The sequence below is a fragment of the Malassezia restricta genome, chromosome II, assembly GCF_003290485.1.
Source record: "Malassezia restricta chromosome II, complete sequence".
Taxonomy (NCBI): Eukaryota; Fungi; Basidiomycota; class Malasseziomycetes; order Malasseziales; family Malasseziaceae; genus Malassezia; species Malassezia restricta.
The window spans coordinates 947,675-968,410 of NC_040194.1; the positions used below are offsets into that span (position 1 = coordinate 947,675).

Genomic DNA, 20,736 nt, shown 5'->3' on the forward strand with positions numbered 1-20,736 from the left:
GATCATGGTGTGATCAGCTCACGATGTGCGTGCAGAGCTTCGCGGGCTCTTATCGACTACAGGTAGCAGGAATTCTGTATATTCCCGCAATCTTACATATTATCTTCTGCATTGCTATCTTGTTTTCGTTTTTCTCATACTGCACACCACCCTTTCATCACAACGCACGTGGATCACGCTCATTCATGTCCGAGGCTTCTACACCTTGACGTTCGATGGCCCTATGTGCGCAGGTTGAGGCGGTGCTTGTCGCGGCACGGAGGCATTCGCGCCGAGACGAGCCAGGTCGCCATTATTTTCGATGACTAATCATTTCAATCCAACCGCTTGGTCATCCACCTTTTGGTCTCGCCAACCGAACAACCTTGTCGAGCGCATCTCGGAAGGGCACACTTGCTCATCGCCCTCCTTTGTCCCGGTGGTGCGTGTCACCATTCCCTGATTTTTTTTTAAACACCCGCATTTAAAGACTAGGTGGAATGAGTGAGATAGAATGCCAGCAGCGTCCGCAAGATGGCACCGCCGTCCCACAGCCTGCTCCCGACAAATGGGACCCTAGCAAGAGCCACTCTAAGATATCCTCGCTTTTCAAGCGCAGAAAGAGAAGATGCATGACGTATGAGGAGTTCCGTGCACAAGAGCCACCCCAAGCACGTCTGCTGCGCTTGCGTGGTCTTTTCGATCTGCTTGTTGACCATGACAGTGCGTCGGCTCTGGCAGGCGGTCGTGCCAAGCAAATGTGGCGCGTGCGTGCAAGTCGTGCACGTTATGGAGCGGGTGGTCCATTGGCTACTGGTAGTCTGGTCGAAAGAGACGAACCCGTTCCTTCTGATGCCAAGTCATCGTCAATCCGTGAGATTTTTTCGCATGCTCGACAGACTGCCTATGCGCCCGAACTCCTTGCCAAATGCCGCGCCCGTCATGCTGAAATGGCCAAACAATTTGAGGAGAATCAGCTCTGCTCGGATGATACCTCGCACTGGAGTACTTGGCGCTGTCTTGTGTCTATGGTCAAAGAAGACCACAATCTCGTTCCGCGTGAACTGTCCTGGCTCTGGAACCATGTAGTAGGCGTATCAGAGCGGTCACCTATGATGCTGTTTGAGTCTGGCTGGACTGGATCTCGCGTATGGGGCCTTCGCGCGACCGAGGATACATCACATCATGCCAAGGCTGGCGAGCCATTGCAAAATGACGAGCAAGATATGCAACGTGTTCGTCAGCGCCAAATTGAATGGGAAGGCTTCGTTGCTTACGCAGAACTACAGGAGCGCGAGCTATATAACTTGTTTTATGACATGGACACGGAACATGATGGTGTATTGAGTGATGATGAAATCCGGGCCGCTTTTGACAAGGCTGGCATTCGAATAAATGACACAATTCTTGACGATTTTATTGCAAGTTTGGCTTCTGGCGGTGTACAAGATGTGAAAGAGCTGCACGGCAATGATCTATACGTAACATTTCCTGAATTCCGTGATTACCTTTTGCTCCTCCCACGTCGACCTACCTTGTCGGAAATTTACCACTTTTACAAGGTCCGCAAAGTTGTTGGACTGTTTGGTTCGGAAGGTATATTCGCGGAATTAGGGGCCAACTTCGGTAAGACGGCCCGTGGCGTAACGTCCGTCAACTTTGATGGCGATGTAAGTCTGGCGGGCGATCTCACCGAACCCTCTGACGGTAATGCACAAGCTGTCACCAGCACCACACCCTCATCTGAAGAGCAGCATACTCATTCGCAGAATGTCACATCCAGCAGGCGATCAACATCTGATGTAATCCAGCTAGATGTAGCCTTCAAATTCCTGCTAGCTGGTGGTGTTGCTGGAGCCGTAAGCCGGACGGCAACAGCGCCCTTTGATCGACTGAAAATATACCTCATTACTTCTCAATCCACTCGGAATCTCAACACCCCATTTCCTGCCGCACAACAGACCCGTTCTACTTTTGGCGCCTTATCCCAAAGCTTAGCGATGATATATCGTGAGGGAGGACTTCGAGGATTTTGGCTTGGAAATGGTCTCAATTGTATGAAGATCATCCCGGAGTCTGCTATAAAATTTTTCACATACGAATACATGAAGCGGTTTTTTGCCAAATATGTGGACGGCGTGTCTGACTCCCGTGATGTCAGTGGTATGAGTCGTTTCATCAGCGGTGGTGTGGGTGGTATTACATCGCAACTATCCATATACCCCATTGAGACACTCAAGACACGACTTATGTCAAGTATGTCCAACCCAGGTCACATTCGCGGCATGAAACTTCTCTTTGCTACGGCGCGCGAAATGTCGGCCCATGGAGGTATTCGTTCGTACTATCGAGGTTTGGGAGCTGGACTTGTTGGCGTTTTTCCTTATTCGGCCATTGATATGTCGACGTTCGAGGGGATTAAGCTATTCTACTTACGGTATACTGGTAAAGATGAGCCTGGTGTGCTTGCCTTACTTGCATTTGGCAGTATTTCCGGAAGTATTGGCGCAGCGACTGTATATCCACTAAATCTCGTTCGAACGCGCCTCCAAGCTTCAGGCACCCCTGCTCATCCGACCATGTACGTATTTTTTTCCGATGAGGCTTACACACGCACAGCTACAAGAGTTTCTTCGATGCGTCATACCAGACGTTCAAGAATGAAGGTATCATGGGCTTTTACCGTGGTTTGGGACCTACATTGGCCAAGGTTGTACCAGCCGTATCTATAAGCTACGTTGTTTATGATCACGTACGTATGGTGGTGCTATATTTTTTTTTGCTAACGCTTTGCAGGCTAAAAAGGGTTTGGGTGTAGCTTGATAATATATAGCCCTACGCTCTGGATCAAGGGGCGTAACCTGGATTACATTTCAGGCTTATTTCGCTCGTCGTGTGGGCTGCGGCTGACCAGGCTCCCCGTCTAGGGCCAATCACAAAATAGACTTGCCGAGCAGCCCGGTCACCGGTAGCGCGCGATGCAATTGTCCAATGCGCGCCAGGCCGGATTTTCGGCCGAAACACAACGACCGACCCGGTAATGCGACGGGCCAATGATATAATGGACCCCCGCAACGCTCGTACTCTAGGTTCTCTTTATCCATCTCGTACAGAATGGCGAACCTGGAAATGCAGACTCTGGCGAAGGAGAGGACCAACCCTCCCTTCGATGTGGAAGCTATGGCTATCTCCCTACATGGCTCGAAGGAGCGTCTCGAGTACAAGCGTAGGGTCATGCAGGAGCTTGAGAGGATTCCTGCATTTTTTAACGACGACATTTACGATCTCACGAAGGATGAGCTTCGTGTCCGCACGTTTATCAAGATTGGTCACATTGTTAACTGGTTCCAGAAGGAGGACATGGCTACTTTTCGCCAGCGCCTTGAGCTGATCTCGATCCTTGACCCTGGGTTCTGGACGCGTTTCGGTGTGCACCTGGGGTTGTTCAGCAACTGTGTTGTCTCTGGTTCGACGCCGAGTCAGTTGGCATACTGGGCCAGCCAAGGGATGCTTTCCTGCCACCACTTTTATGGCTGCTTTGGTATGACCGAACTTACGCACGGTAGTAATGTTCAAGGTATCAAGACGACGGCTACGTTCGACCGTGATGCGGACGAGTTTATCATCCATACTCCAGAACTTGGTGCCACTAAGTGGTGGATTGGTGGTGCTGCTCATTCGGCCACGCACTGTGCTGTGTTTGCTCGCCTGATTATCGACGGCAAAGACCACGGTGTCAAGACGTTTGTGGTCCAGCTCCGTGACCCCTACTCCTTCGACAACATGCCTGGTGTGACAATCGGTGACATTGGCAAAAAGATGGGCCGTGACGGTATCGACAACGGCTACATTCAGTTCACGCACGTCCGTGTGCCTCGTGCTCACATGCTCATGCGGCACACGCAGGTTTCGCGCGAAGGACAGGTGTTTGAACCACCGCTGCAGCAGCTGGCATACGGTGCTCTTCTCACGGGTCGCGTGATGATGTCTATTGACTCTTCTAACATCGGCAAAAAGGCTATCACCATCGCTGGTCGCTATGCTGCTGTGCGTCGTCAGTTTAAGTCGGACGCCAAGAACGAGCACGAGACGCAGCTTCTTGACTACCCCATTCACCAGCGCCGTTTGATGCCTCTCCTGGCTCAAAGTATCGCTTTCCAATACACTGGCTACCAGCTTTCGCACATGCTTGAGCGCATGAATGAGCAGCTAAGCTCTCTTGAGCCTGGTGATCCTCGCTTAAATGAGGCGATTGAACTGCTCAAGTCCACGCATGCTGCCAGTGCCGGTCTGAAGGCATTCTGCACGTGGGGTACACTCTCGGCCATTGAAGTTTGCCGTCAGTCGCTTGGTGGACACGGCTACTCGTCGTACGCAGGTCTTGCACCTTTGTACGCCGACTTTGCCGTGCACTGTACATGGGAGGGTGACAACACGATTTTGGCCCTCCAGCTTGGTCGTGCCCTCATGTCCGCCTACGAGGAGTCGCGAAAGGGCAAGAAACAGGGCAAGGCCCTGGCGTACCTGAATGACATTGATGCCGTGCTTAGCTACCGCTGCACATCAGAGAAGGACCTCGACACCCTTGCTGGTGTGGAAGCTGGTTGGCTGACGGCGTCTGCTCACTTTGTCAAGGTTGCGTTTGATGAGTTCCAGCGGTACCTGAAAGCGGGTGACTCGCGCGAGGTCGCGGCCGAGAAGTGCTCGCAGCTCCGCTTCGTGGCTGGTAGCGTGCACACGTCTGGCTTCATTTTCCGTCAGTTCCGTGCTGCTGTTGAGTCTATGCCCGACAGCAAGGATGGCGTGAAGAAGGCCCTTTCGACGGTGGCTCTGCTGTATGGTCTGTGGCAAATGGAGGAGAAGTCAGGCTTCCTCCTGCGTTCTGGCTGGCTCAAGCCAGAGCAGTTCGACTACGTCGCCCGTCGTGTCACGGAGCTGTGTGCCGAGGTGCGTGCCTTTGCCATCCCGCTGATTGACTCGTTCTCTTTGTCGGACTTTGTGATCAACTCGCCTTTCGGTCGCTATGACGGTGATGTATACCGTGCGTACTTTGACATGATCCGCAGGAACAACTCGCCGCTCAAGCCTCACCCATACCGCGACACGCTAGTCAAGCCTCTTTTGAACCGAGAGATTCGCGAAACTGTGAGTGCCTCGGACTTTATGAACATTGATGACGAAATTAAGGAGATCCAGAGCGAGCTCAAGGAGGCTGCCGTGTCTGCTCCGAAGAAGGCGTAATGCGACACAGCTTTCCATGATCCATGAGTATCTCGACATGTCTTTTTGATTTGCCACCTTAGTAGCGTACACTCTATACCTAGTTCTATACCTCTCAATTAATTTGACTTGCATTATTGTTGCGAGCGAAACTCTCGCGAATTCAGGGCCTTCATCCAACTCCGAGTGGGGTCGACTGCCGATTGAACTGCATCGGCCGAACTTCCGATGTAGTACCAAGAGGGATGTGGTTCCTGGCGATTCTTCGAACCAAGTCGTTCTGGTCCAACGTCCCTCCATGTCGAATCCTTGGCGCGAAACTCGGGGATATTCCTTCCATTCCATATGTTTGCATGTCAAAGACATAAGTCTAAGCTCTATGTTTTATCAGGATGTGTTTGGCATGGATGTGGTTCGCGAGGCCAATCTGGGGTACGTACCTGAACATGGTGCATAACTTATGCGTTCAGTCAAATTAGCAAAGTCTGGCTCCAATTTCCAACAGATAAGACAGACAGAGGCTTTGGCGTTGCTACTTCTATTATAGAATTGGCCCAACGCAACGGCACAGAATACGACAATACGTTTGATGTACAAGCCAATGCAGGTGGATTCCATCATATGACATTCAGCGTGCCCGATCTGCTGTCGGCACGAAGTCGCTTTGAAAAACTAGGTGTCACGATCGAGGATCTTCAGATTCCTCATACGCAACTTATTGTACTTCGTGATCCAGACAACTATCCCATCCAAATTATGAGCCAAGACTTTGATTTACACGCCGAACTGCATGATGTGTGCCGTAACGTCGTTGTTGAGGGCACTGAGAAATCACTAGAGGACATTATGCGTTCCCAGAATCCAGAGACGCTGGCAGAGGCTGGTCTAACGACGGGTGGCAATAACCTTTCTGTGCCGCATGCCAAAGCGCCATGCACTTCGCCGTGCTGAGCTGCTCGTCGCACAAGAATAACGTGTGTATATACTCTCCATAGGCAAAAGAAGCGAATCAAAATTATAATGATACATACAGTGTTGTATATAACGAAAGGAATATGTATAATACATTAGAGACCGCGCGTGCCCTCGCGATTTGCGGTGGATGCATGTTGGACGATCGCTTGCATAGTAGAGTCAAAAGGGGGTAATGGGATGGGCGAAGACTAATTTCCATTGCTGTTACTGGCGCTTCCGCTTGTATTGTTCAGAACATTGAAGAAGCCAGGTAGCGTCTCCGGACGCGACATGATTAAGCGACGCAGCCAGTCATTTTCTGAGCGGAGACGCTCATTCTCTTGCTTCAGCTCATTCACCTGCTTCTCCAGCTCACGCGCAGACATCTCCAGGGCAGCTTCGCGCTGCTTCTTTTTAATACGGAAACGAGCACTGGCCAAGGTGTTTCGGCGGCGCTTGTCTTCTTCTAAAGCAAGTCGATTTGTCTCTGCGTCCGTCTGTGAGTTGCCTGTATTCGCGAGCTTTACACGATCCGACGCTTGCGCTGTTGAAGCACCAGCTTTAGGAATAGTCACAGACACATCTGGGTCTTGTTTCTCCATGGGTGAAGGCTGCTGTTGCGATTCAGCTGATGACGGTGATTCAGGCTTCGCGCGCTTGGACTCCGCCGATGTGGGGAGCAACGGCTGCATAGGAGGAAGTGGGTGCTCATTGGCGGAGGACGACGAGCTGGGCTCATTCGAGGACAATTCCGGCGGCAGATTGGGTGTTGAAGATGCCTTGCCCATCTGTTGCAAAAGATGGGATTGCCACAGGGTAGACAGTGCATCAGGGCTCTTGCTCATCAGATGCTGTAGTGCTAACGTCGACGTGAGATCCCAGTCTGATTGGGCAGCGCCTGGCGCCCGCTGCTGCTGTGGCTGCGAGAACAACGTTGATGCAGAGGAAGATGGGCACGGTGTCTCTCCTGACATTTTTTGGTTCGCCCACGGTGCCACCGGCGGGAGATAAGAAGGAGCTTGACTCAAGGAGTCGTGTGACGGAGCAAAGTACGTCGGATGGAAAGGTTCTGATGATGCTTCGAGGTTGTGAGATGGAATACGATCTCGGCGAGAATCAAGAGACGGCTGTGAAGGTGTGGGAGATGGATCTCGATCTAGAGCGCGGAGTTTGTCTCGCGCGGCATTAGAGTGTGCACTAGAAGCAGCCATTCGTCGCTGCCGCTCAATATCTTCATCACGCTGTCGACCATCGTCTCCTTTTTCCAGATGATCACCATCCTTTTCATCATCAGCGAGAAGAGCATGCCCCATAGGTCCGTCGAAGCTAAAGTTGGTGTTCATCCACATAGATAGCTGATTTGAGAACATGTCCATGCTCTCACCTGCTGACTGATGGTGATTTTGCAGCGCAGGTGCAGCTTGCTGATTCGATGTTGCGTTCGGCGTGGTAGCAGTCAGAGGTATTGCATCTAAGCCTGTGAGGAGCGTTGGATGATCGCTCCTGCTGGACTGAGCAGGTACGTGTCCTTCCTGTTGATGGAGATCAAACGTGTCGTGTATATCATGCAAACCAAGCAGGAACGCAATAGAGCTTTCCTGCTCGTTGGCCATGTTCATGAGGTGCGTGCTACGTCAATGACCTAATAAGCTCGCTCCGTCCGGGGGGAATGAGAGCGCACGACAATCGCCCGTTGCACCGCCTATGAATCAAAACCCACCGAGACTAATGACGAAATCGGCAGTGGGCACGCCATCTTAGCCACTCGCAGCTCTGCATATCCCGGCCGAGACAAATGTCGTTGGACTTTGCCACGTGCTTAGCATGTCTGTGGCCTATGTGAAATGGCCTAGTAGCAAGTCTGATTATTATGTATTTGTGTGCTATTAGGTACAGATTCACATTTCGTTGCACCTTGTGGAATACTCCACGCGGCGGTCGCCAGCGGACACTGAGCGAGTCGTGTCGGTTTGCCCGGGACGCTTGGACGTCGAACGTGTGTGCGTGCGACGGCTTCCTCTGCCATGTCGTTCAAAAAGGATGAAGAAGTGTCATTCCGACATGACAAAACTGCAGTGATTCAAGAGGCACGCATGTTTAATCAGTCCAACATCAGCCCACGGCGTTGTCGTATACTGCTCACAAAGATCCTGTACCTGCTGTATACGGGTGAACGGTTTTCGCAGCAGGAAGCCACCGATTTGTTCTTTGGTGCGACAAAGCTATTCCAAAACAAAGATGCGGGTCTTCGCCAAATGGTGTACCTCGCCATCAAGGAACTGGCGCCATATGCGCAGGACGTCATTATGGCTATGGCTTCGATCATGAAGGACATGCAGCCCAACACTGAGGTCGTGTACCGTCCAAATGCCATCCGGGCGCTGATGCGCGTTATTGACCCAAGCATGGTGCAGGGTCTTGAGCGCTACCTCAAGTCCGCGATTGTGGATCGCCATCCCAGCGTGTCTTGTGCGGCCTTGGTCTCGTCGTACCATCTATACTTCGAATCGCGCGATACCGTGAAGCGCTGGGGCAACGAAATGCAGGAGGCTATTAATATGCGGCCCAGTATTACACAAAGTAGCCCATCCTTTGGTGGTTTCGGCGGCCTGCGTCCAGGGCTCACTCTCCGTTTTGGGGGTGACCGCCAAAATAGCCCCGTGGAACAGGTCAATATGCCGAGCATGAGCTATATGATGCAGTACCATGCGCTCGGTCTCTTGTACTTGACACGTCAGGGCGACCGCATCGCTGTGACTAAAATGGTGCAGCAACTGGGTCAGCCCCGCCAGGGTGTGGTGATCCGCAACCCATATGCACTCTGTATGCTGGTGCGCTATGCAGCCAAGATTGCCGAGGAAGACCCGAATATGCGTGCACCACTAACACAAATGCTCGAGGGCTGGCTGCGTCACAAGAGCGATATGGTCAACTACGAGGCTGCGCGTGCGCTGTGCACTATGAGCGGTGTGAGCGTGGAGCAGCAAACTCGCGCTATTTCCGTGTTGCAAATGTTCTTATCATCGCCACGCACGGTGCTCAAGTTTGCAGCTGTGCGAACGCTCGCCGAACTGGCGCAAGTGCGGCCTGCGGCGATTCAGTCGTGCAATGTCGACATGGAGAGCCTCATTACCGATCCAAACCGCAGTGTCGCTACGTATGCGATCGCGACGCTGCTGAAAACAGGCAACGAGTCTAGTGTCGACCGCCTTATCAAGCAGATCAGCGGATTTATGTCGGACATTAGCGACGAGTTCAAAGTCATTGTCGTCGATGCAATCCGCAGCTTGTCGTTCAAGTTCCCCTCCAAGCAGTCGGCGATGCTGACGTTCCTCGCTGGTGTGCTTCGCGATGAGGGTGGCTACGAATTCAAGCGTGCAGTGGTTGAGGCCATCTTTGCGATGGCGCGGTACGTGAAGGGCTGTAAGGAGGCAGCGCTGAGCCACCTGTGCGAATTTATTGAAGACTGTGAATTCACTAAACTCAATGTGCGAATCCTGCACTTGCTTGGCTCAGAGGGTCCTCACATGCCTGAGCCACACAAGTACATTCGCTTTATCTACAACCGCGTGATCCTGGAGAATGCCATTGTGCGCGCTGCTGCCGTGAACAACCTGGCCAAGTTTGGCATACACAACAAGCACTTGACCGACCGCATCCGTGTGCTGCTGCAGCGCTGCCTCGAGGATGTTGATGACGAGGTACGTGACCGTGCGACCTTTGCGCTACATCTTCTCGATTCGTCTGCGTCCCCTGCGCCCTCTGCTTTGGCGGCTGTGCCGCTGAACGAAGCCCCACCGAACCTAGAGGTGCTGGAGCAGAGCTTGCAAGCGTATGTCGACTCGATGGCCACATCGAAACCCTTCGACTACGACAGCGTACCACGCGTGTCAGAGGATGCAGCAACCGAGGCACCACCGAGCGACTCGCTGCTGACACTTCATGGCACGTCATCGTCTATGGGCGTCACTGAGGCGGGTGCCAGTGCTGCGACAACTGCCGATATCGAAGGCACACCTCTGGTTGATACATATGCTGACCATGCCTCGTTGCTCGGCAACATTTCTGAGTTTGCATCATACGGCACACTGCTCACAACGTCCCCCATCAGCGCGCCTGTGCAGCTGACAGAGGCCGAAACCGAGTACATTGTGACGGCATACAAGCACGTATTTGCGGAGCATATTGTGCTCCAGTACAATGTCACAAATACGCTGGCCGAAACTGTGCTTGAAGATGTCGTCGTGGTGGTTGGTGGCCTCATGGAGGCCGGCCTCGACGAGGAGTTCATTCTGCCCATCCCTCGACTCTCGGCTGCCGCTCCCAGCGGCACAGTCTACGTGTCACTGCGCCGTGATGCCAACCTACCATTCCCTGTGGCCACGCTTAGCAACACGCTGCGCTTCACCTCCAAGGAGGTCGACCCCTCCAGTGGCGAGCCGGAACCAGAAGGATACCAGGACGAGTACCAGACAGAAGAGCTGGACCTGGGTGTATCTGACTATATCCAACCGGCCGACCTCGACTTTGCTGCCACATGGGACCAGCTGCCTGCCTCGGCTAGCGAGACCTTCGCTCTCACGGCCCTCGACAGCCTCGATGCTGCATGCTCTACGCTCGTTGAAATTCTGGGCATGCAGGCTCTCGGCGGCACAGACGTACCCGCCAACCCAAGCGTGCATACCATGACGCTGGCTGGTCGCCTCGCGAACACCACCGGCATCGACACGGTGCTGGCACGCGTCCGCATGATGCACCAGCCTGAAGAAGGTATCACCATGGAATTGTCGGTTCGTGCACCGAGCGACGAGGCATGCCTGTTTATCTTATCCGCCATTGCATAGCGATATAGCTGAAACTGACGCGTCTGACACATACACACAAGCACACACACACACACACAACCATGAGAAGAGAAGCTGGATATTCCATCGTATTCCCAGTATATTTTTATGTCATGCCTACGCCGGCATAGAACAAGATGAATGGCCGATGCATACAGAATTGGATGGACAAGATTAGCGCAGGCGACTAGACATGTTAGTGTGGGCATTACATACCGAGCCTCGCGCTCCGACTCAAGCAGAGCAAGGATATCGTTCTCACGCACAGGGCCCTTGACGTTGCGGATGATGCTGCGCGTAGAGTCGTCCATAAACTCGACACGGACTTGGATCACACCACCGCGCGAACCGGTGCGGCCAAGAACCTTCGTAACCTGTTCGTTAGTCTATATCCACACGTTGATGCTTTTTACGTACGCGCGCAAGCTTGACAGGGACCTTCTGGGGGGCGGCGTCCATATTGACAATGTACGTTCGGTAGAAAACCGAGTAGGATGAGCGGCGTCCTAGGCTTTTTCGTGGAATGACCGCCACGTGCACCTGGAAGGCCCATGTTCAATATAGTTTTGAAGTACAACACGTGATCCACTGTACCTCCACACATGTCCAGGTCCTACGTGGGCGAACCCCCTGGTGGCCAGCGCCCTGGCCATGCACCCCGCGTGCATGTGACGAGGTGTGTCAGCAACATCTGACGTCGCGCTCTCCATTCAACACCGCCGCACGGCCTCATGTGCTCGCCGGGAGACGAAGCGATCCAAGCGCGGCATGCGCAAGCCGTGCGCTTCATCACATCCCTTAGATCAGAGGCGAAGGACCCACACATACCATTAACGCAGGAACATATTCAATTTCTGCACTCTAAAGGCCTGAGTGATGCAGACATTGATCGTGCACGCGAAGATGCCGAACGTCCCGAGTATGCGAGCATGCCCCATGCGTTTGACGAGGATCGGGCACGTGTCGCCGACTCTAGTGATACACAGGCCTTTGAAAGGGCGGAGGATGCATTCCGGGAGGAAGGCCGTGCTCCTCCGCCGCCTGTCCCATCGTATCCACGCTCTCCACTTGCCCTCTATGCTACGCCAGAGACTGAGAAACTGCCACCATATCAGTATGATACCAATCAAGTCCTAGCTGAATATGCTGCATCCGTCTCGCGACCTCGCTACGATACGCTTATTTCTTTCTTGCGTACACTGCATTTCTTGTTGATTCTCACTGGCGGCGCGACGGCCGTACTCGTGGCCGTGTTTCGCCGCTACCTGATACCGAAGCTCACGTCGATGATTGATGCGCGCGTTGATCTATTGTCCCTGCAGAAGGAGCAATTCCGGAAAGTGGGCGAGGCGCTTTCTTCTATGCGCGCCGGCCACTTGAGTCGACTCTTGCCCAAGGACTATGAACCTACGTGGACTGAAGTGCAAGTCAACGAGGAAGTTAGCACACCTCCCGACACAGAGGCATTGTGTGACGCCCCACCCAAGACTACTTTACCAGACGAAAGAGCGGATGCTCTGGATACCTCGTGCCCTATTGAAGAGCAAGAACCAGCACCGGCGCCTCGACCACGGCGTGTATTGGCCCCCATCGACATAACGCAGTCTGTGCGCGACTCGCTCGACCAACTTGCGCAATCGCTCCGTCATGTGAGTGTGGTAACTTCTGGATCTGTGACTGAGTCGGACGATGAAGGCCTTCTAGATCTATGGTCGTCACCACGCTCGCCGCCGGATGGAAAGACTGCCTCGACGCCAGCAGACTCCATCGCGATGGCGCCTTCTGCCAGCATGGCGTCCTTCCGCCACACCTTTGAAAGCGTCCGAAATGAGCTTCGTGCCTCGGTGCTCGCTGACGAAAGCTCGATGAACATGATCGGCAGCCGTTTTAGTGCCTTCACTCAGCCTTCGGCGCGGCCCACGTCGGGTCCTGCGGTGGAAATGCTGCAGATGAAGGCGGAGATCCGCAGTCTCAAGGGTCTCTTACTGAGCCGCCGCAACTTCCCGTCATTTATGCGAACGGCGCGCACTTCAGCGCGCGTAGACAACGAGTCGTCGTAGCTGACCCCTGTACATAGGATGCCACGGCCTTACACGGAGCAGCTGTCGTGCGTGGCAGAGGGTCTGATATGCTGACTAACCGATGACACAAAGGAAGCCTACGAGGCACCCAGTTTCGTTGCCCGGCACATGGTGTAGCAGGTGTCTCGTGTGGTGCTGCATGGTTGGGCGGCAAGGCACTGCGGAGGAAATTCTGAGCTGCGCCCCCGCGGACCGCCAGCCAACAGCCGTACGGCCGCGGTGTGAGGGCTCTTGGAGGCTCGATTTTTTTTTCTCCCGTCCCTTGGCCTTGTCCCGTGCTATGGACATGCGTCCTGACGCTGCGCCGTTGCCGATGCATGCGGACACCGTGCGTACTGCTCCGGACGATACCAGTGTGGTAACGGACGACGCGTCGTCGCCCGTGCCAACATACCCGAACGAATCAGTATGTATGGCCCCAACGCTCACACCACAGTCGCCACACATGGCATCGCCGTCCGACGACTGGGCTGACGCTGATTGGGCTCACTCACGTCGACCGGCCATGTCCATTTCTAACATACTCAATGACCACCAGGAGCCCGTCAGTTCCTACCATGAAGACGAGCCCATGATGACGTCCTCTCCCGTCGTGCCACCCTCCGATGACCACGAGATGAAGTCAGAAGCGGACGAGACGCGTCCGCTTGCATACCATCCACGTGCTACACCAAAGAGCTCTTCTTCGCGTATGCAGCGTTCCATGAGCGCGTCGCGCCGGGCAGAGGAGGGTGCCACTTCGGCTGCGTACGATAGTGATCTGTCCGCCGACGAGAATGTCTCGGCCTGGACAGAAGATATCGCAGCATACAAAGCGCAGCGCGAGGCGCACGAAGCTCAGCTTGCCGATGCGTTTGCAGCATGGATGAATGAAACGCAGCATTTTGTCACTAAGCGGCTCTGCCTATCATACGAACGACGCCTCCTACTCGCGCAGAAACGCGCCCGCGCCCAGCGTGTGCAAAAGCACGAGTCTGATGACATTGATATGGAACTGCTCGACACGCTGGCGGAGCGCCCAGGTGGAAAATGGAGCAAAAATGACGCCAAGGGCCGGTATACCGAGACGACCGACGATCTCGATGATCTTGCAGCTGAAGGGCAGGCGGACGACGATACAGAAGAAGCTGCTGGTGAGGCAGTCGCGTCCGCCGAGCTGATCCCGGAGCTTATTGACCCCAACACGGGTGAAGTTCGAGGCACCATCCCCCTGGGTGCCCGACGGGCTGCTCTGCTCGGCGAGGCACACGACCGTGTATGGACCACCATTGCGAAGCGAGATATACCAAAAGTGTACCGCACCGTCGTGGCGAGTGCCACCAACAAAGCCATGTACTGGCGCCGCCTGTCGTCCGTGGTGCAGCGTGAGGCACGACGTGGTGCTGCACGCAATAACAAGTCCACCAAAGACATCCAGCTGCGCGCACGCAAAGTGATGCGCGAGCTGCTCCTATACTGGAAGCGCAACGAACGAGAAGAGCGCGACTTGCGCAAGAAAGCCGAAAAAGAAGCTCTAGAAAAGGCTCGAAAGGAGGAAGAAATGCGCGAGGCAAAGCGCCAAGCTCGCAAGCTCAATTTCCTCATCACGCAGACCGAGCTGTACAGCCACTTTGTGGGTAACAAGCTCAAGACGGCCGAGGCAGAGGAGTCGGAAGACACGGCGCCTGCGGCACAGCCAGGTGGGCCACAGCAGCCGCATCCACAGGCAGCGCCCGTCTCGATGGCATCGCAAGAGGCTGCCGATTTGCAGGCGATCGATTTCGACGATGAAGACGAATCGAATCTGCGTGCCCATGCAGCACGCAATGCCACAGAAGCTGTGCGTGCTGCGCGCGACAAGGCGCAGGCCTTTGATGCAGCGATTGCACAGGAACGACATCAACAAGGCACAGAAGAAGGCGCGCCGCAGCCTTTCTCGGCAGACGACATGGACTTTTTGAACCCTTCGTCGATGGGCGTCACCGAGGTGCAACAGCCCAAGATGCTATCATGTACACTCAAGCCATACCAGATCAAGGGTCTATCGTGGCTGGCGAATCTGTACGAGCAGGGCATCAATGGTATTCTGGCGGACGAGATGGGTCTGGGCAAGACTGTCCAGAGTATCGCACTTATGGCGTACCTCGCCGAGGTGCACGACATTTGGGGCCCCTTCCTTGTTATTGCACCGGCTTCAACGCTGCACAACTGGCAACAAGAGATCACCAAGTTTGTACCAGCGCTCAAGGCGTTGCCGTACTGGGGCAATGTCAAGGATCGCGCGGTGCTACGCAAGTTTTGGAACCGCAAGCAGATTTCTTACGACCGCCATGCCCCCTTCCACGTGCTTGTGACGTCGTACCAGCTCGTGGTGAGTGACGAAAAGTACTTTCAACGCGTCAAGTGGCAGTACATGGTGCTCGATGAGGCCCAGGCGATCAAATCGAGCTCGTCGAATCGTTGGAAGACGCTGCTTGGGTTCCACTGCCGCAACCGTCTGCTGCTCACAGGCACGCCCGTTCAAAACTCGATGCAAGAGCTTTGGGCGCTCTTGCACTTTATCATGCCCAGTCTCTTTGACTCACATGACGAGTTTAGCGAATGGTTCTCTAAAGACATCGAGAACCATGCAGAAAACAAGGGCACGCTGAACGAACACCAGCTGCGTCGTCTGCACATGATTCTCAAGCCCTTCATGCTGCGTCGTGTGAAAAAGAATGTGCAGAACGAGCTGGGCGAGAAGATCGAGGTCGATCTGTATTGCGACTTGTCAGCGCGCCAGAAACTTTTGTATCAGAGCCTGCGCTCGCACGTCAGTGTAGCCGAGCTCGTCGACAAGGCCAATGCCAACGACGAAGGCGGCCTGAAGAGCCTCATGAACCTTGTCATGCAGTTCCGCAAGGTGTGCAACCATCCCGAGCTGTTTGAACGTGCGGACGTTCGTGCGCCGCTGGCCGTCTCGCACTACTCGGCCTCAGCTGCGATTCCCGTTCGTGACGAGATCACTACGTGTATGGATGCGGCTCATTCGCTGCTAGACATGCCCATCCCGCGGCTCATGGCACACGATGCGATCCAGCACATCCCAACGCCCCAAAACCGCGTTGGATTCGATACGCACTATCTTGGGTCTCTTATGAACATATGGCGGCGCTCTCATATCCACGACGCCGTCGTGGCCACGGACACGTTTGCCTTCTTGGCTTTCCTGGGCCTATCGGCCAGCGAGGCAGAAGCGGCCTTCCATGCCCCCATGCTCACCCGCGTCGTGACACAGGCCGATGCGCAGCGCCGACTCGCGCTCATGTTGCCGTACATGGATGGCGAGCTGGCTGTGAGTGTGCATCGGCCCCTCGGCCTGGTCGAATCGGCCCTCCCCCATGCACACGAACGTCCCGCACCAAGTCTCGTACCGCTCGGTGAAGTTGTGGAGCGTGTGATGGACGAGCGGTGCGGACACATCACACGCACCACCATGCCTGCGGCTGTGGCACCGCCGCCCGTCCTGCACGTGAATGACCGTACGTTTTGCGAGCGCCAGGTCCAGGCACGGAAGGACGTGGCCCTGGAGCATGTGCTGTTTGGTCTGCCACCCAAGGCACGCGAAGACGTCGCGCAAGTGCGACAACTCGAGACGCGCTTGCCAGGTGTGCCGCCGCGCGGCTACGTCGCGACGTCATCGCCGATGCAGCTGTGGGGCCCACCCATGCAAGTACCTCGTATGGACAAGCTCATCGTTGACTCCAGCAAGCTCGCGCGCCTTGATACCCTGCTGCGTGAGCTGAAGGCCGGAGGACATCGCGTGCTGATCTACTTCCAGATGACGCGCATGATTGATCTCATGGAAGAGTACCTCATTTACCGACAGTACAAGTACCTCCGTCTCGATGGTGCCTCCAAGATCTCAGACCGTCGCGACATGGTGACGGACTGGCAAACACGCCCTGAGCTATTTGTATTCCTGCTGTCTACACGCGCTGGTGGTCTAGGTATCAACTTGACGGCAGCCGACACGGTCATTTTCTACGACCACGACTGGAACCCATCGAACGATTCCCAGGCCATGGACCGCGCGCACCGTTTGGGACAGACGAAGCAGGTCACTGTGTACCGCCTCATCACCAAGGGCACCATTGATGAGCGCATCGTCAAGCTTGCTAGGAACAAAAAGGAGGTGCAAGACATTGTCGTGGGCAACAAGGCCTACTCCGAGTCGGGCATGGCTCGTCCCCAGGAGATCGTGTCACTGCTCCTTGACGACGATGAGCTCGCCGACTCGATCCTCCGCCGCAAGCAGGCCGATGAAGCGCAGCTAGCACAGGGCAAAGCCGAGAACGCCCGCGCCATGCATGCACGTCGTCGCCAGAACAACCAAGCGGCCTCGTCCACATCGTCCCACGATCCCAGCATTCACTGGACGCTGGACGACGACGAAGACGACTTTTTCGGCGCCAAGCCACCGCCCAAGGATGAGCCAGAGGACACGCCCCAGCCTCGAAAGCGTGCAAAGCGTGACTCGGCGCCCAAGCGGCGCAAGAAGAGTGATGCATCCTCTCCCCCACCTGCCTAATCATACATAGCCATTACATCATTTCCTGCTGTTTGGGTGGTGGTCCACATGGCTGGATCATCTGTTCGCACAAGCGAAACTTGGTGCGTGCGCGCGACTCGCCGTCGGCCACAGCCATATAGTTCAGGAGAGGGCTGTGCGCCACTATCGCAGCGGCCGTGTCGCGGTGTTGGTGCGTCGCCCATTCGCTGCTGTGAGTGACGCGACACGTACTGCTTCGTTATGTCGGGATGAATCGTGCCTGTATATCGTGCATGTACTGCGCGTGAGTTTGGGATGACGTACAGTGCTCCAACTGTGGGTTGCCCGAGTACTTGAGGTCCGACTGTCGTCAGCCAAGGCCACGTACCATGTGGTGGATGAGGGAAAAAAACTCCACACTACACAAACGGCACTATGGCCCATCGGGCGGGATACGTGGCAAAGTGGCGTTGATACCATGCATGTCCACGCATCGCACGCGGCAGCATGGCACCCACCTCGAGCATGACAAACAGGACCGGCGGATACGACACGAGCGCATCGGGCGTATGTGGCACCACAGCGATACATGTGAGCGCGTATCCAGTCCATTCAATCCACTCGCAGACATAGTGGGGATAGCTTATCCACCGAAATAGACCGCCATGCGGAATCCGATAGATACATGCACCATGCTGCACCACTTGTTCCGATGATGACGGAGGCTTCAGACGCAACGAACGCAGTAGAGCATCATGGTACACATTGCCCACAAAACCCAAGACAAAGAGGACGAGACCGATGTAGGCCCACAGCTTCATGCCCGGCGGCGGCGCAGAGCCACCGTGGGCCAGCCAGGTACCCATCAAAAAGCCATTAGCCGCATTAAAAGCCACAGCACTCAAGACCACCGAGATGTGCAAGGGCGACCGGGGCGCATTGAGAAGCGGCTGTATCAAGGCACGGTTCGCATAATGCAGCTGAAACAAGCTCAGCATCCGCCAAGCCCACACATGCACCTCGTGGTGAGCCGACACAGAAAAAAACGACAAGGTCGTGATTATCGGCGCCACGCATTCCATGACCATCCATCCCGCATTGCCATGCACATTCCAGCGGCTGGGCAATCCAAACTTGCCAAACGGCGCGTCCACCACCGTTCCTAGGAACGGCAGCGCCGCTGCCGTGGCCTGCATGCCCTGCAGGACCCAATGGTACATGATAGAAAGCTGCGTGCCTCCACGTTGCCTGGACCTATGCGGCGGCCTTTGTGTCTATGGATTCGGTGGCCTGCGACTCGAGTACCATGGCAGACTGAGGATGCGGCGGCTTGAACGTTTGAAGCTGGTACTGCAGCTGGCCGGGCAAAACACCAGCGGCGGCAGCCACGAGACCGAGGAACGGCGGCGAAGGGTTGAGGGGACGCGATGCTAGTTCTGGGTGCGCCTGCATGCCGACAAAGAAGGGGTGGTTTCGGAGCTCGGCCACCTGCATTCGGTTGCCCTGCTCGTTTTTGCCGATGAAATAGAGCGGCGTCTCCGAGCTACTGCCCTCTGACTCAATGACGCCGGCGACGTCCGGGTTCACTTCATAGCGGTGACGATGGCGCTCCCAAATCGTCGACTGACCGCCATAAAGCTGGCGGATCTTGCTCCATGGGGCACTGTCGTCGGAAAAGAGAGTGGGACGCAGACCGAGACGCATCGTACCCCCCATATGTGTGCGGCTGATTTCCGGCATGTATACAATCACGGGGTCCTGGCACTCGGGGTGCAGCTCTGCCGAGGCAGCCTTCTCGCGGCCACACACGTGCCGCGCGAATTCGATCACGGCGAGCTGGAAACCGAGGCAGATACCCAAGAATGGGATCTTCTTCTCGCGCGCCCAGCGCACGGCCAAGATCATACCTTCTGTGCCACGCTGTCCGAAGCCACCGGGCACAATGATACCACGCGACGAGCACAGATGCTGCCACGCCTGGTGGTACCTGACGGGATCCTCGTGCTCGGTATGCGATTCCAGGTCACTCGCCTCGACCCACTTGAGCACAAGCTTGCGCTGGCACTGCATCGATGCATGCTCCAGCGCCTTCACGACCGACATGTATGAGTCCTGGAGCGCTGTGTATTTGCCGACCAGGACGATCTCGACCGTCTCAAAGACGCGCTCCTGGTTCAGCGTCAGCACCTTCCAGCGCCGACGCAGCTCCATGCCATCGGCGACGCGGGCCTTGGGCACATCGTGCTGCAGGTCCAAATGCAGGCGCTGCTCAAAGAAACGGATCATGCCCTGCGCCTCCAGCAGCAGTGGGACGTGGTAGGTGGAGCTGACATCGTGCACGCCGAGCACTTGGTCAGGTCCCACCTGGCAGAAGAGCGAGAGCTTGTTGATGACATGTCGCTCCAAGGGCGCCGCACAACGAGCGGCGATGAGGTCAGGCACGAGACCCAAGCCACGCAGATCCCGAATGGCTGCTTGCGTCGGCTTGGTCTTTTGCTCGCCACCAATGACGGGAATGAGCGATACGTGAATGAGAGCAAAGTTTTCATGGCCGACGCGGAACTGGAACTGACGCAGTGCCTCGACAAAGGGCGCCGACTCAATGTCACCCACCGTGCCGCCCAGCTCGACAATGCACACGTCCGGTGATTCGCCGCTCTCATCTACAGGCAGAGCTGCCACACGCTCAATCCAGTCCTGAATGGCATCAGTCAGGTGCGGCACAATTTGCACAGTCTTACCGAGGTAGTCACCACGACGCTCCTTCTCGATGACCTCTCGGTAGATCTTGCCAGTCGTGATATTATTGTCGCGCGTCAGCGTGACATTCAGGTAGCGCTCATAGTTTCCCAGATCCAAGTCGACCTCGCCACCATCGTTCAGCACAAACACCTCACCATGTTCTGTCGGTGCCATGGTACCCGCGTCAATGTTCATGTACGGGTCGATCTTGATGGATGTCACCCGCAGACCCAGCGTGCGCAGCAGCAGACCTGTCGAGGATGCGATCACACCCTTGCCTATACCTGAAATAACACCGCCACTCACGACAATGTACTTCATTCTGCCAGACAGTCCTCCGGCGCGGTGCTCGGCAGCTGGAAAAAAAAGGCGCGCCGCCTCGACATTTCCGTGCAAAAAAAGGCGG

The 20,736-nt window shown here is 55.3% G+C and overlaps 11 protein-coding genes across 11 annotated transcripts; 6 read left to right on the plus strand and 5 right to left on the minus strand.

Moving 5' to 3' along the window:
• Positions 1-479: 479 nt before the first annotated feature.
• Positions 480-2,802, plus strand: MRET_1421 (solute carrier family 25 (mitochondrial phosphate transporter), member 23/24/25/41; the record flags this gene model as incomplete). The annotated part of the gene is made up of 3 exons (XM_027628048.1): positions 480-2,560; positions 2,599-2,731; positions 2,776-2,802. The coding sequence occupies 3 exons, from the start codon at positions 480-482 to the stop codon at positions 2,800-2,802; spliced, it is 2,241 nt and encodes a 746-aa protein (XP_027483637.1).
• Positions 2,803-3,093: 291 nt separating this feature from the next.
• MRET_1422 (acyl-CoA oxidase) lies at positions 3,094-5,220 on the plus strand (the record flags this gene model as incomplete). Its single annotated transcript, XM_027628049.1, has 1 exon — positions 3,094-5,220. One exon carries the CDS (start codon positions 3,094-3,096, stop codon positions 5,218-5,220), a length of 2,127 nt encoding a protein of 708 aa, XP_027483638.1.
• A 277-nt stretch (positions 5,221-5,497) lies between these two features.
• MRET_1423 (lactoylglutathione lyase) lies at positions 5,498-6,150 on the plus strand (the record flags this gene model as incomplete). The annotated part of the gene is made up of 2 exons (XM_027628050.1): positions 5,498-5,631; positions 5,670-6,150. 2 exons carry the CDS (start codon positions 5,498-5,500, stop codon positions 6,148-6,150), a joined length of 615 nt encoding a protein of 204 aa, XP_027483639.1.
• A 212-nt stretch (positions 6,151-6,362) lies between these two features.
• Positions 6,363-7,772, minus strand: MRET_1424 (bZIP transcription factor; the record flags this gene model as incomplete). The annotated part of the gene is made up of 1 exon (XM_027628051.1): positions 6,363-7,772. One exon carries the CDS (start codon positions 7,770-7,772, stop codon positions 6,363-6,365), a length of 1,410 nt encoding a protein of 469 aa, XP_027483632.1.
• A 405-nt stretch (positions 7,773-8,177) lies between these two features.
• On the plus strand, positions 8,178-10,997 carry MRET_1425 (coatomer subunit gamma; the record flags this gene model as incomplete). Its single annotated transcript, XM_027628052.1, has 1 exon — positions 8,178-10,997. One exon carries the CDS (start codon positions 8,178-8,180, stop codon positions 10,995-10,997), a length of 2,820 nt encoding a protein of 939 aa, XP_027483633.1.
• Positions 10,998-11,171: 174 nt separating this feature from the next.
• MRET_1426 (small subunit ribosomal protein S28e) lies at positions 11,172-11,456 on the minus strand (the record flags this gene model as incomplete). The annotated part of the gene is made up of 3 exons (XM_027628053.1): positions 11,172-11,184; positions 11,214-11,371; positions 11,415-11,456. The coding sequence occupies 3 exons, from the start codon at positions 11,454-11,456 to the stop codon at positions 11,172-11,174; spliced, it is 213 nt and encodes a 70-aa protein (XP_027483634.1).
• A 272-nt stretch (positions 11,457-11,728) lies between these two features.
• MRET_1427 (peroxisomal membrane anchor protein PEX14p) lies at positions 11,729-13,057 on the plus strand (the record flags this gene model as incomplete). Its single annotated transcript, XM_027628054.1, has 1 exon — positions 11,729-13,057. One exon carries the CDS (start codon positions 11,729-11,731, stop codon positions 13,055-13,057), a length of 1,329 nt encoding a protein of 442 aa, XP_027483635.1.
• A 301-nt stretch (positions 13,058-13,358) lies between these two features.
• On the plus strand, positions 13,359-17,627 carry MRET_1428 (DNA helicase INO80; the record flags this gene model as incomplete). Its single annotated transcript, XM_027628055.1, has 2 exons — positions 13,359-13,484; positions 13,515-17,627. 2 exons carry the CDS (start codon positions 13,359-13,361, stop codon positions 17,625-17,627), a joined length of 4,239 nt encoding a protein of 1,412 aa, XP_027483640.1.
• A 13-nt stretch (positions 17,628-17,640) lies between these two features.
• On the minus strand, positions 17,641-17,979 carry MRET_1429 (splicing factor 3B subunit 5; the record flags this gene model as incomplete). The annotated part of the gene is made up of 4 exons (XM_027628056.1): positions 17,641-17,815; positions 17,841-17,886; positions 17,913-17,952; positions 17,977-17,979. The coding sequence occupies 4 exons, from the start codon at positions 17,977-17,979 to the stop codon at positions 17,641-17,643; spliced, it is 264 nt and encodes an 87-aa protein (XP_027483641.1).
• Positions 17,980-18,007: 28 nt separating this feature from the next.
• On the minus strand, positions 18,008-18,808 carry MRET_1430 (3-oxo-5-alpha-steroid 4-dehydrogenase 1; the record flags this gene model as incomplete). The annotated part of the gene is made up of 1 exon (XM_027628057.1): positions 18,008-18,808. The coding sequence occupies one exon, from the start codon at positions 18,806-18,808 to the stop codon at positions 18,008-18,010; it is 801 nt and encodes a 266-aa protein (XP_027483576.1).
• Positions 18,809-18,842: 34 nt separating this feature from the next.
• Positions 18,843-20,651, minus strand: MRET_1431 (CTP synthase; the record flags this gene model as incomplete). The annotated part of the gene is made up of 1 exon (XM_027628058.1): positions 18,843-20,651. One exon carries the CDS (start codon positions 20,649-20,651, stop codon positions 18,843-18,845), a length of 1,809 nt encoding a protein of 602 aa, XP_027483575.1.
• Positions 20,652-20,736: the final 85 nt, after the last annotated feature.